The sequence below is a fragment of the Lepidochelys kempii genome, chromosome 14 (genome assembly GCF_965140265.1).
Source record: "Lepidochelys kempii isolate rLepKem1 chromosome 14, rLepKem1.hap2, whole genome shotgun sequence".
Taxonomy (NCBI): Eukaryota; Metazoa; Chordata; order Testudines; family Cheloniidae; genus Lepidochelys; species Lepidochelys kempii.
Genome location: NC_133269.1, coordinates 40,034,342 through 40,048,180, shown reverse-complemented (window position 1 = coordinate 40,048,180; position 13,839 = coordinate 40,034,342). Strand labels below are relative to the sequence as shown.

At 50.3% G+C, this 13,839-nt stretch overlaps 1 protein-coding gene and 1 long non-coding RNA gene across 2 annotated transcripts in view; both read left to right on the top strand.

Moving 5' to 3' along the window:
* The window catches only part of LOC140897872 (uncharacterized), a 41,211-nt gene extending 36,996 nt beyond the window's left edge, over nt 1-4,215 (top strand). Inside the window, exon 6 of the mRNA XM_073311065.1 lies at nt 1,520-4,215. Within this exon, the coding sequence (XP_073167166.1) occupies nt 1,520-2,928 (1,409 nt within the window). The 3' untranslated portion in view covers nt 2,929-4,215. The remainder of the gene's footprint in view (nt 1-1,519) is intronic.
* Nucleotides 4,216-4,814: 599 nt separating this feature from the next.
* On the top strand, nt 4,815-12,318 carry LOC140897880 (uncharacterized). The gene is made up of 2 exons (XR_012154845.1): nt 4,815-8,486; nt 11,607-12,318. It is a non-coding gene; the product is annotated as an uncharacterized lncRNA (long non-coding RNA).
* The last annotated feature ends 1,521 nt before the right edge of the window (nt 12,319-13,839 follow it).

Below are 13,839 nucleotides of genomic sequence, written 5' to 3'. Positions count from 1 at the left end.
TTTCCTTTCCCATGAGTAGTTGGATTGTGGCTGGGGCAGCAGGTGCTGAGTGGGGGACTCTTGGTGTTTCAGATGCCGGTGACCTTCGAGGAGGTGGCTATTTATTTCACCCAGGGGCAGGGGGATCTGCTGGACCCCACTCAGAGAGCCCTCTACAAGGACATCATGCAGGAGAACTACGAGATGGTGACCTCGCTGGGTAAGGGATTCCCGTCCCCTCAGTTATTAGAAGCTGTGGGGTCTACGTGTCTTAATGTGGTGAGGTTTTTCCCTGGTCAGTTAGAGCAGAGGCGAATGGGTTCCATAATGCACAGCTGCCATGTGAGAAATACATGCATTTCGGTGCCCTCTCCACTGGGACACGGGAGTCAAAACTCAATGGACAAGCTAAACCATCCCCACCCCTCCAGCTTTCAAAGGGGCATAAATCCGCATTGTTTTTTCTTGTCTCTATTGTTTCTTGGCTGCACATACAATCTCTGTTCATCTCCCTCCTTGGGAATAGCTCCAGGCATGGGGAGAACTCTGGGCTCTGCAGGTTTAGAAAGAGGCAGGCTGAAGTCGAGACCTGTGTGTGAGTCAGCAAGGCCCCCAGAGCGCACAGATCCTGGGAACGCCTAGTGAGGGTGTAGTAATAATTCAACTCACCTCCCCAGACAATGTCCTCTGCATAAGGGGGCTCAGTGACCCTGTTCCCATCCTCTTGGATTCCACCTTCCTCCAGCAGAGCACAGGGACAGGTTCCACTCACGGAACGTCCTTTGTGACAAATCCTCCACCGATGGTCCATGCACCCTGATCTGGACTCATTTCACCTTCTGCACAGGATTTCCCATTCCCAAACCTGAGCTTATCGCCCGGCTGGAACGAGGGGAAGAGCTGTGGGTGTCCGACCTCCAGGATTTCAAGGACAGAAGGCTTCGGAGATGCACCAGCAAAGGTGAGGACTGACAGAGAAACCATCTAGGGAACAAAGGAAAAAGTTGAGAATCCCAAAATATGATATGAGTAACGCCCTCAGTTCTTCTTCATCTCACCGAGAGCAGGGCTATGGTCAGCAGATTTTGCTCACGCCATTCCACCCTTCCCGTCTCTCCTTCCTTGTAAGTGTTTGGGTGGGATGTGGAGGCAGAATCCAATTGCTCAGTCTTTGTGTTGGCTTTTCCCTCAGTGCTATTCCTCTTTCTCCCCAGCACAATGACTCCTCTCTGGATTGTGTCTCTCCCAGCAGGTGCTGAGCGAGGGAGTGAGAAGAAGGAGGGGAATCATCATGAGGCAGTTCCTGGGGAAGTGGAACCACAGGGGACCTTTTTGGGAAGAGCTGAAGGGAATTTTTCCCCTTGCTGGAATCAGGGAGAAGCCTGGAGAAATTGGCACAGGTCAGAGAGGCTTCTGATAAACCAACCCAGGAAGAAAGTGGATGAATCTCTTAACGGTGGGGGTGGAGACAAGAATCCCAGAGAGCAGCAGACAAATCCCAAGGAAGAGACACCCTGGCACTGCCTTGAGTGTGGGAAAGGATTCATTGTGAGATCACAACTTGTTACACATCAGACAGTCCATATGGGAGAGAAACCATTTCAATGCTTGGACAGTGGGGAAAGCTTCAATAAGCGCACAGATCTCAATGACCATGGGAGAAGCCACACTGTAGACAAGCCCATTCAATGCATTGAATGCGGGAAATGTTTCAGTTCAAAGTCAGCACTAAATTCACATGAGAAAAGCCACACAGAAGAGAGACCCCACAAGTGCTTGGACTGTGGGAAAAGTTTCAAGCAGAAATCAGACCTTGTTCGTCATCAGGCAATCCACACAGGAGAGAGACCCCACAAGTGCTTGCACTGTGGAAAAAGTTTCAAGTGGAAATCAGACCTTGTTCATCATCAGGCAATCCACACAGGACAGAGACCCCACAAGTGCTTGGATTGTGGGAAAAGTTTCACAGCGAGGTCAAACCTTCTTAAACATAAAACAATTCACAAAGGAGAAAGATCCCATAAGTGCTTGGACTGTGGGAAAAGTTTCATGCAGAAATCTTACCTTCTTAAACATAAAAGAATTCACAAAGGAGAAAAACCCCACAAGTGCTTGGACTGTGGGAAAAGTTTCACATGGCGGTCAGAGCTTGTTAATCATCAGGCAATCCACACAGGAGAGAGACCCCACAAGTGCTTTGACTGTGGGAAAAGTTTCAAGCAGAGGTCAGTACTTGTAAAACATCGGGCAGTCCACACAGGAGAGAGACCCCACAAGTGCTTTGATTGTGGGAAACGTTTCAAGCAGAGGTCAGACCTTGTTAAACATCAGGCAATCCACACAGGAGAAAGACCCCACAAGTGCTTGGACTGTGGGAAAAGTTTCAGATGGAGGTCAGACCTTGTTAAACATCAGGCAATCCACACAGGAGAAAGACCCCACAAGTGCTTGGACTGTGGGAAAAGTTTCACTTGGAAATCAGCCCTTGGTAATCATCAGAAAATCCATACAGGAGAGAGACCCCATAAATGCTTGGACTGTGGGAAAAGTTTCACAGAGAGGTCAACCCTTGTTAAACATCAGGCAATCCACACAGGAGAAAGATCCCATAAGTGCTTGGACTGTGGGAAAAGTTTCAAGCGGAAGTCACACTTTGTTAATCATCAGGCAATGCACACAAGAGGAAGACCCCATAAGTGCTTGGACTGTGGGAAAAGTTTCACATGGCGGTCACACCTTGTTAATCATCAGGCAATCCACACAGGAGAAAGACCCCACAAGTGCTTGGACTGTGGGAAAAGTTTCACTTGGAAATCAGCCCTTGGTTATCATCAGAAAATCCATACAGGAGAGAGACCCCACAAGTGCTTGGAGTGTGGGAAAAGTTTCATACGGACATCAGACCTCGTTAAACATGGAGGAATCCACAGAAGATGTAAACTTCTGTGACACATGGCAAGAAAAGGTTAAGCAACTTGTATGTAATTGACTCAGATTCAACTTTTAGACAGAGATTTTAAAAGTGTTTCCACCTTCATTAAGCTAGAGTTTGAAATGTAAACATGTTAAAGACTTGGAAGAGGGGTAACTGTCGTGGTCTATATTTAGCTATATCTTTTTAGAGGTTAACAATTTATGCAAAGGGTTCCTGTATTTTGTTAATTCAGAGATTATACCCATCGCCCATGTCACCTGCCCAATTCCAGCTCCCTCTCCTTGAAATCACTGGGGTTAGGGGCTGAAGGATGGAGGGAATGTTTATAGCTGAAATCACCAAAATGTGTTTTGCAAGGTGGCCATATATGTGCTTGTGAGGGTGGGGCGTAAATGACCACACACACAAAGAAGGTGGGGCCAATGAAACACATTTGAGAACCACTGGTCTACACTCTTATGGTCACCACGATTACAAAAGGATAAGTCTTCTCCAAAGTATGTCTTGTGAAGTATCAGTCACCCTTACTTCTGTGCTGCTGCTGGAGGCCTTCAGAGCCGGGCGCATCGCCAGCAGCGACTCTGCCTTTAGAGCTGGGTGGCCATATATGTGCTTGTGAGGGCGGGGGCGGAAATGACGACACACACAAAGAAGGGGGGGGCCAATGAAACACTTTTGAGAACCACTGGTCTACACTCTTATGGTCACCACGATTACAGAAGGATAAATCTTCTCCAAAGTATGTCTTGTGAAGTATGCTAGGAAAAGTCATCGCCTGCTGAATATTATTGTCCTGTTAAAATGTGTCGATCAGCACTCTCCATGGAGCTCTGAGAGTTTGCTGTATGTTTGTTACATGCTGGAAAGCTGGAAAACGCCCACAGACTCACTCTTTAGAGACAATGGTACCTGCAGACCAGCTAGGTGCTAAGTGGCCATTAATTGCTTAGCTGGCCATTCACCAGCTGTGGAGCTGTGAACAAGAGAGTTACAATTCACCAGAAGGATGGCTGGACCCTCACTTTGGCCACAGACTGATTGTTGCCTGCCCCCTGGCTGGAGCTTGAACCTCAAAGAAGAGAATGGTATAAAAGCAGAAGGGAGAATTGCCTCCATTTTCACCTCTCCTCTCCCATCTTTACAGAAGTCAAGGATATGCCTTGAAAGGCCACCGGGGCCTTGGACTGGGGAGGACGCACCAAGGCAGGAAGGAAATCTGTCCTGGGTACTAAGAACTAACTAGTTTTGACCTTTCACATCTTTCTCCCTTGTGATCCCTGAAAACCTACTTGTTCCAGTTAATAAACCGATTTTAGTGTTTTGTCTGGACCTGTGTGTTTTCCTTGAAGTGTTTGGGGGATTTGACTTGAGAGAACAAGGCTTTGGCCTAATCTGATCCCTTTGTGGCGGGGGGATGACCCACTAATTATTGAGTTTGTCCAGCACAGTGAACAGACTGAGCAGTTTAAGATGCAGATTCCCGGGGTGCAAGGCTGGGAGTAGAAAACTGGCTGATGTTGCTGTCTTGTTTAGTAACTTCATGAGTGTCTTGCTAGTCACACTCAGTACAGTGCAGCCAGGAGTGAGTTTGAATGCCAGTGGCTGTGTGTGAGCAGAGCGTGGAGGGGTTTGTTGTTTACACAGCGATGCAGCAGGGTGGATTTGATTTAAATCACTAGTCTGGAAGACTCGATTTAATCATGGTATTCTACAGAAAAGTACATTCTTGGTTTTTATAATCTTAATAGATCATAGAATCCTAGAATATCAGGGTTGGAAGGGACCTCAGGAGGTCATCTAGTCCAATCCCCTGCTCAAAGCAGAACCGATCCCCAATTAAATCGTCCCAGCCAGGGCTTTGTCAAGCCTGACCTTAAAAACTCCTAAGGAAGGAGATTCCACCACCTCCCTAGGTAACGCAGTCCAGTGTTTCACCACCCTCCTAGTGAAAAAGTTTTTCCTAATATCCAACCTAAACCTCCCCCACTGCAACTTGAGACCATTACTCCTTGTTCTGTCATCCACTCCCACCGAGAATAGTCTAGATCCATCCTCTTTGGAACCACCTTTCAGGTAGTTGAAAGCAGCTATCAAATCTCCCCTCATTCTTCTCTTCTGTAGACTAAATAATCCCAGATCCCTCAGCCTCTCCTCATAAGTCATGTGTTCCAGTCCCCTAATCATTTTTGTTGCCCTCCGCTGGATTCTCTGCAATATTTCCACATCCTTCTTGCAGTGTGGGGCCCAAAACTGGACACAGTACTCCAGATGAGGCCTCACCAATGTCGAATAGAGGGGAACGATCACGTCCCTCGATCTGCTGCCAATGCCCCTACTTATACATCCCAAAATGCCATTGGCCTTCTTGGCAACAAGGGCACACTGCTGACTCATATCCAGCTTCTCATCCACTGTCACCCCCAGATCCTTTTCCGCAGAACTGCTGCCTAGTCATTCGGTCCCTACTCTGTAGCAGTGCATTGGATTCTTCCATCCTAAGTGCAGGACCCTGCACTTATCCTTGTTGAACCTCATCAGATTTCTTTTGGCCCAATCCTCTAATTTGTCTAGGTCCCTCTGTGTCCTATCCCTTCCTGCCACCGTATTTACCACTCCTCCTAGTTTAGTATCATCCGCAAATTTGCTGAGAATGCAATCCACACCATCCTCCAGATCATTTATGAAGATATTGAACAAAACCGGCCCCAGGACCGATCCTTGGGGCACTCCACTTGATAACCGGCTGCCAACTAGACATGGAGCCATTGATCACTCCCCGTTGAGCCTGACAATCTAGCCAATTTTCTACCCACCTTATAGTGCATTCGTCCAGCCCATACTTCTTTAACTTGCAGACAAGAATACTCTGGGAGACCATGTCAAAAGCTTTACTAAAGCCAAGGAACACTACGTCCACTGCTTTCCCTTCATCCACAGAACCAGTTATCTCGTCATAGGAAAGTTGTAGGAAAGGTGCGTGGCAGCCTCCTGTTCATAATTATTAGGGGAAATTAAGCTAGTTAGCATATGTGACTCCATTTTGGGTTTCCTCTCGGCCATTAACTAGAAGCGAGCACACCACGTACCAAGGAAGGAAGGAAGGATCCTTCAGGGTGGACAGCTGGACAGTTTCAAGAGAAGGGAAACAAAGGAGACAGGAACCAGCCGACATGCCTGAAATAGCTGCTAATTTAGCGTTTTTGCAGGGGGAAGGTGGCTGCAGGGGATTGGTGATAGATAAGGAGAAGGCCTGTTTTTTGGGTTAGGCCCCCCGAGGCACACAGGCAGGATGTTTTGCCAACAGTATAGAATCTTTGTGTAACCTGCAATCGGGGTCCCGCTCTGCTTAACGGAGCGGTGCCACGCTCGAGCGTAAGAAACCTACAAACTCTGAGACACTCTGCAGTCTGTCTTTATTTGGTTGCCTCAGCCTAGAAACAAACTGTACATGTCCTAACTGGAATAATTCGTAACAGTTTGGGACTCTAGGCTTGCCCTCGTAAGCGAAGCCGCACTCCTTCCCTCAGACAACTCCAGCCGGCACCAGGTGAGTTCACCTTCAAGAACTCGGAGGAACGGGCGTGTGGGCCGTCGCTTAGGCGATAAGGTGGCACCTGAGGCGTTCTTTTGGTAGCCCTAGAATGGGCTCTGGGCAGAGTGTGAGCAGGGGAACCCCTTTGGCTGAGATTCTCGGGAATTGGAAAAATATTTCTGGCACCCCTGGGTTAGGTGAAAGGAGAGCTGTAATTTTGTATAAAGTCGAGTGGCCAGCGCTGACTATTCAGACGCCCTTTGGATGGCCACCCGACGGAACTTTTGCACAGGATGAATTAACCTGCCTTAGACAACAGCTGGAGGACAAGCATCCAGCTGAAATGGATTATTGGTATGTATGGGATAATTGGGCATACGCCTGAGATAAGGGGCGCCCCTCAACTTTGGGCTCTGGTACCAGATCTAAGGTTTGCATGCCGCTTGCAGGTTCCGCTCCGCCCTATGCTGCTTTCCCTCCTCCGTCTCTTCCCGCTACTCCTCCTCCTGTTGCCCCTCTATAGCCGCCTGTAACCCTACCCCCTGTTGCGCTTCAAGTGCCCGATACAACAACCCGTTGCGACGAGCAATGACCGTGTCACTATGGTCACGTCCACCGCCCTTTTGGGCCTGGGGACCTGGTCACCTGGCAGTCACAGATGCCGAGGTTCGCGATGATCCGGAAAGAGTCCTACAGACTATCCGTTCAGTCCTTACGGCATTTAACCCTAACTGGGCAGACGTCCAGGCTATTTTGCAAACCCTATTTACCCCTGACGAGAAGTATTCTATTCTAGACGCCAATCGGCGTTGGGCGGGGGACGCTGAGAATCGCACCCCTTGGCCCGAAGCCGATCCAGGTTGGGATCCTAACGACCTCAATGGCCGGGCCAGCCTCTCAGCTGCCCGGGAAGGGCTCCTGGAGAGCATCCGTAGGGCGGGTAGTAAGACGGCAAATTGGTCAAAAATTAGAGAGTGCCAGCAAGACCTAAACGAGCATCCGTCTGCATGTTTGGCCAGCTTGTTTAAGCAGGTTAGAATGTATGGGGGAGGGGTGGAGCCAGAAGCCGAGGTTAGCCGCATGATGATGGTCTCTTACTTTGTCGATCAAGCGGCGCCGGACATAAAGAAGTATTTAACTAAACATGTTCCCGATTGGCCAGGGAAAGCCCTAAGCGAAGTAGTTCGCCTGGTCACTTTTGTGTTTAATGGTAGGGACGAGGAGAAAGCTAAGGAAAAACGTAAGCAAAAGAAGGAGGAAGTAAGTATGTTGGCAGCCGCATTGCAGGTTCTCTTGGGGAATCAGCACTGGCAGGGACACGGGAATATAAGGGGGAGGGGACGCGGACGTGGGACAGGACGGGGAGGAGGCTGTGGTGGGACAAGGAACGGGAACTGTTATTATTGTAAGCAACCGGGGCACTGGAAGAAGGAATACCCCCTGCTTCCACGAGGGGCTCCTTGGCAGGATCAGCCGGTGACCGGTTCCTCCTTTCCCCCTAACGCTTCCCAGGACTTCGATAATCCCCAGTGACGAGAGGCAGAGATTTTGGGAGCCGTGGGAGAGTTGGAATGGAATCTTGGATTGCAGTCGCATATTTCCTTGTAAATTGTGGAACGGTTTGTACCCTTTTTGGTGGATACCGGAGCCACCCTTTCCACTTGAACTTTTGTTCCGGGCTCTCTTTCTAATACCAAGGTTTGGGTGCAGGATATTGAGGGCGACCCGTGCCCAGGTCCCCTATCCTGCCCCGTCCGTCTGGAGCTGGGTTCCTTAAAGTTGTCACAGAGATTTGTTGTTATGCCAGAAGGCCCCGCTAACCTTGGGTGAGACATGCTTAGCAAGCTGGGAGCCCACATATATTATGCCCACGAGGGGCTTCACATGTCCGTCCCGGACTCGGCGGTTGCTTCTCTTATGGCCTCACTAACCCCGATTCCCGATCTCCCCACAGAATTCTCCAGCGTCCCACCCAATTTGTGGAGCGTGAGTTCCACCGACGTGGGCCTCCTTCAATCAGCCACTCCAGTCAGTCTGCAGGTAAGGGATGGGCCGCCTCCCTCCGTAAAACAATATCCCTTGCCGAAGGAGACGGAGGAAGGTATTTCCCTTCTTATCTCTAGCTACTTAACCCAGGAGGTCTTGGTTCCATGCAGTTCTCCTTGCCCTGGGCAACACAGCATGGGGAGGAGGTGACCAGCCCTCAGTGGAGAAAGAAGTGGTTAGGGACTATTTAGAAAAGCTGGACGTGCACAAGTCCATGGGGCCGGATGCGTTGCATCCGAGAGCGCTAAAGCAGTTGGCGGCTGTGATTGCAGAGGCATTGGCCATTATCTTTGAAAACTCGTGGCAAACGGGGGAAGTCCCGGACGACTGGAAAAAGGCTAATGTAGTGCCAATCTTTAAAAAAGGGAAGAAGGAGGATCCTGGGAACTACAGGCCAGTCAGCCTCACCTCAGTCCCCAGAAAAATCATGGAGCAAGTCCTCAAGGAATCAATCCTGAAGCACTTAGACAAGAGAAAAGTGATCAGGAACAGTCAGCATGGATTCACCAAGGGAAGGTCATGCCTGACTAATCTAATCGCCTTCTATGATGAGATTACTGGTTCTGTGGATGAAGGGAAAGCAGTAGATGTATTGTTTCTTGACTTTAGCAAAGCTTTTGACACGGTCTCCCACAGTATTCTTGTCAGCAAGTTAAAGAAGTATGGGCTGGATGAATGCACTATAAGGTGGGTAGAAAGTTGGCTAGATTGTCGGGCTCAATGGGTAGTGATCAATGGCTCCATGTCTAGTTGGCAGCCAGTATCAAGAGGAGTGCCCCAAGGGTCAGTCCTGGGGCCGGTTTTGTTCAATATCTTCATAAATGATCTGGAGGATGGTGTGGAATTCACTCTCAGCAAATTTGCGGATGATACTAAACTAGGAGGAGTGGTAAATACGGTGGCAGGTAGAGATAGGATACAGAGGGACCTAGACAAATTGGAGGATTGGGCCAAAAGGAATCTGATGAGGTTCAACAAGGATAAGTGCAGGGTCCTGCACTTAGGATGGAAGAATCCAATGCACCGCTACAGACTAGGGACCGAATGACTAGGCAGCAGTTCTGCAGAAAAGGACCTAGGGGTGACAGTGGACGAGAAGCTGGATATGAGTCAGCAGTGTGCCCTTGTTGCCAAGAAGGTCAATGGCATTTTGGGATGTCTAAGTAGGGGCATAGCCAGCAGATCGAGGGTCGTGATCGTTCCCCTCTATTTGACATTGGTGAGGCCTCATCTGGAGTACTGTGTCCAGTTTTGGGCCCCACACTACAAGAAGGAGAGGCTGAGGGAGAGGCTGAGGGAACTGGGATTTAGACTGCAGAAGAGAAGAAGAGGGGAGATTTGATAGCTGCTTTCAACTCCCTGAAAGGTGGTTCCAAAGAGGATGGATCTAGACTATTCTCAGTGGTAGCGGATGACAGGACAAGGAGTAATGGTCTCAAGTTGCAGTGGGGAAGGTTTTGGTTGGATATTAGGAAAAACTTTTTCACTAGGAGGGTGGTGAAACACTGGAATGCGTTACCTCGGGAGGTGGTAGAATCTCCTTCCTTAGAAGTTTTTAAGGTCAGGCTTGACAATGCCCTGGCTGGAATGATTTAATTGGGGATCGGTCCTGTTTCAGCAGGGGGTTGGACTAGATGACCTCCTGAGGTCCCTTCCAACCCTGATATTCTATGATTCTATGCTTCTATGATTCTAATGCTCCTATCCTTCCTGTGAAAAAGTCAAAACCGGGCCCAGATGGGCGCCCAGTTTATTGGTTCGTTCAAGATCTGCGTGAGATAAATAGTTATGTTATAACCCCCCACCAAGTGGTCCCTGATCCGAGTACTATCCTGACACTGATTCCCCAGTCGGCCAGTGGTGTCCTATTGCAGTACCTAGGGGATCGCCCACGCCCCATAGCTTAGTATTCCCTACCTTAGGACCCGGTCATTCGGGGATCGGTCTCCTGTGTGTGGTCCATTGCCGCTGCAGCCCTTATGGTGGAACGGTCACGCCCTATTGTTCTGGGGCACCCTTTGCCTGTCTGGGTCCCCCACGAAGTTGAGGTTCTCTTAAAGCAGCATACAACGCAAGCGCTGTCTCCACAGTGGGCCCACAAATAGGAGCGGATTCTGCTGGATTCAACTATTGGGGTCTCGAGACTCCATCAGGACTTCTTGTTTTCTTGTTACTTGGACTTATATTTGTTGTCCTGTTTTGTGCGTGGTACACGGGAGGATGCAAATACTGATATGGATGGCCTGTGAAATCCCCTCTCTATTCTCGAGTTCGGTACACGGATGGGAAAGCAACAGCTTCCTGGATTTAACCCATGCTATAGCACAGGGGGTTAACCGAACACGGTGTTGGCTCTGTATTCATACCCCCACGTACATAGGTCAGGGAATCCCGTTGGTAAGGGAGCCTATCCCTCTCAACCGAACCCTCCTGGCCGGATTATGGACAGACACTCCATTTAACTGGAATGTTACAATCCAAACTTGGTCTATTGATATGGTGGCCCAGGGTAGTTATGTTTTATGTGTGTCATGACGTAAGAATTTCGAAAATACAGTTTTTGTGGATAACTTTGTAGGGTCCAGTGATAGCACCCGCATTAGCTCTGGTGCGGCAAGTCCTCCCAAGTATTCCAGGGCGCCGTGGCCGGTCCCTGAGGGATAAGGCTGGTTCTGGTTGTGCAACCGCACGGCTTATAAGGTCCTCCCGGCAGGTTGGTGTGGTACATGCACCTTAGTACCCGCTGTTACAGTACACCAGGCCCTAGCCCAGGGGGAAATTGGGAACCTGGTATGGAGGAACCGACGAAATGTCCCATCAAATCCTCTCTCTGAACGGCCTACAGGCTTTCACTCCTTTGTTCGTTGGTTTTTGCCCTGGGTGTGGGTGAGTGAATTGGAAAAGGCTACAGTTAATATTTCTGCAGCCTTAGAATTAATGGCAAATGCCACTGCAGGCGCCTTGTCTACCCTTCAAATGGAGGTGACTCAGTGATCTCAGCCCACACTGCAGAACCCCTTAGCCTTAGACTATCTCCTTGCAAACCGGGGCGGGGGGGAGGGGGGGTTGTGCTCTTGTTAACTCAAGCTGTTGTGTCTTTGTGAATCAACACAGCAGGGTAGAAGTCGATATCCACACCCTTATGCAGCAGGCCACCTCACTTCACCGTGTCACCCTTGACGACACCAGTACCGGATTCCACCACACGCTCCTCTCTCCACACCTCACCTCCTGGCTGCCAGACTTGGGGGCTTGGGGAAGGCGTATTTTGTACCTCCTTCTTATGGCTGGTTCTCTTTTTGTATTACTTTTGTATACCTACAATGCTGTAGTATGAGCTGCCGGCAAATTTTAATCTTGCATCGAGGTTATTCTGCCCTCATATAGTTTACTGACGTATATAACAAAAGGAAGGACTGTCAGGGGCAATCAACCGAGTTAGCATATGTGACTCCATTTTGGGTTTCCTGTGGGCCATTAACTAGAAGCGAGCACATCACATACCAAGGGAGGAGGATCCTTCAGGGTGGACAGCTGGACAGTTTCAAGATAAGGGAAACAAAGGAGACAGGAACCAGCCGACATGCCTGAAATAGCTGCTAATTCAGCGTTTTTGCAGCGGGAAGGTGGCTGCAGGGGACTGGTGATAGATAAGGAGAAGGCCTGTTTATTGGGTTAGGCCTCCCCCACCCCACCCCCCGCCCCGAGGCACACAGGCAGGGTGTTTTGCCAACAGTATATAATCTTTGTGTAACCTGTAATCGGGGTCCCGCTCTGCTTAAGAGAACGGTACCACGCTCGAGCGTAATAAACCTACAAACTCTGAGACACTCTGCAGTCTGTCTTTATTTGGTTGCCTCAGCCTAGAAACGAGCTGTACGTGTCCTAACTGGAATAATTCGTAACAGTTGCTGTGAAATACAAAGGGAAGTTGTCGGGATTCCTGTCCCCGTCCCCGGCTCAGAGCTCTGCTTGCCGACTCAGCCTGTGGCTGGCAGGCATCTGGGAAATATATCCACCTCGGCAGGGCTGGGAACATTGTCCAAACTCCCAATGCTGGAGTCTGACCTTACTGGCCAGAGGCTGCTGTGAAATACGAAGGGAAGCTGTCAGGATTCCTGTCCCTGTCCCCAGCTCGGAGCTCTGCTTCCCGTCTCAGCCAGTGGCTGGCAAGCGTGTGGGAAATGAGAAGACCCTCCCATTCTCCGTGTGCTGGGGGGACAAGGAGCTCTCACCGTCTCCCAGCCCCTGGAGCCTCCTGGCCGCTCTGAGCAGGTGCCTGTGGGATTCTGCTACTCTGGCCTTCACTCTTTTCTTTCTTTGCCATGATTAGTGGGACTGTGGCAGGGGCAGCAAGTGCTGAGCGGGGGACTCTTGTTGTTTCAGATGCCGGTGACCTTGGAGGAGGTGGCTGTGTATTTCACCCAGGGGCAGGGGGCTCTGCTGGACCCCGCTCAGCATCTGATGTGTTCTGACCAGTGTTCCCTCAGTTTTTACGTCCAAGTGTGGAATGAATTTGGTTCTACGCACCAGTATGTGACACATCATCTCCATATTGGTGCACAGAACAAAATTCATGGGGTGGGGGTGGGGGTGGGGCCGAGGGATTTGGAGTGTGCGAACTGGCTCAGGACTGGGACAGGGATGAGGTGAAGGGGGTGAGGGCTCTGGATTCAGGTGCGGGCTCTGGGGTGGGGCTGCGGATCTGGAGGTTGATGTGTGAGAGGGGGTTCAGGGCTGGGACAGAGGGATGGGGTGCGGAGGGGTGAGTGCCCTGGCTAGGCATGTGGGGGTTGGGACTGGGGATGAGGGGTTTGGGGTTCAGACTGCAGTGGAGAGAGGACTCCCCCAGCCCTCTCTCACCACAGCAGTTTGGGGCCAGGTCAGAGGCAGCTCTCCCCAGCCACGGCGGCTCCTGTGGTCCTGGGCCGGGCTGAGGGAGGGGTTCCTCTCCCCAGCAGCTCCAGTGGACCTGGGCCAAACCTGGGGAGGGGCTCCTCTCCCTGCCTGCCTCCACAGCCCTCCATAGCCTGCAGTTCAGCTGCGTAGCCTGCCGGGAACACAGTTTCTGACCCCCGACCTCCCGTTAGCAGAGTGATTGCTAGTCCCTGAGTTCCCCCTTTGGGGCCAGGTTGTCTCATTCCCAGATAGTCAAGCATTTACTCTTTCTACATTTTATCCCTTATGGGCCAGAATTAACCAGATGCTAAAAAGGCGGGAGAAGGGACAGTAAAATGTGGAGTTTTCACTTCTGTGCTATTTCAGGGCAACGGGGTGAGTGCGAGAGATTCCCTCCTTCCCCTCTCACTGTCATGCTCCTCTCTCCACACAGCAGCCTCTGTCCCAG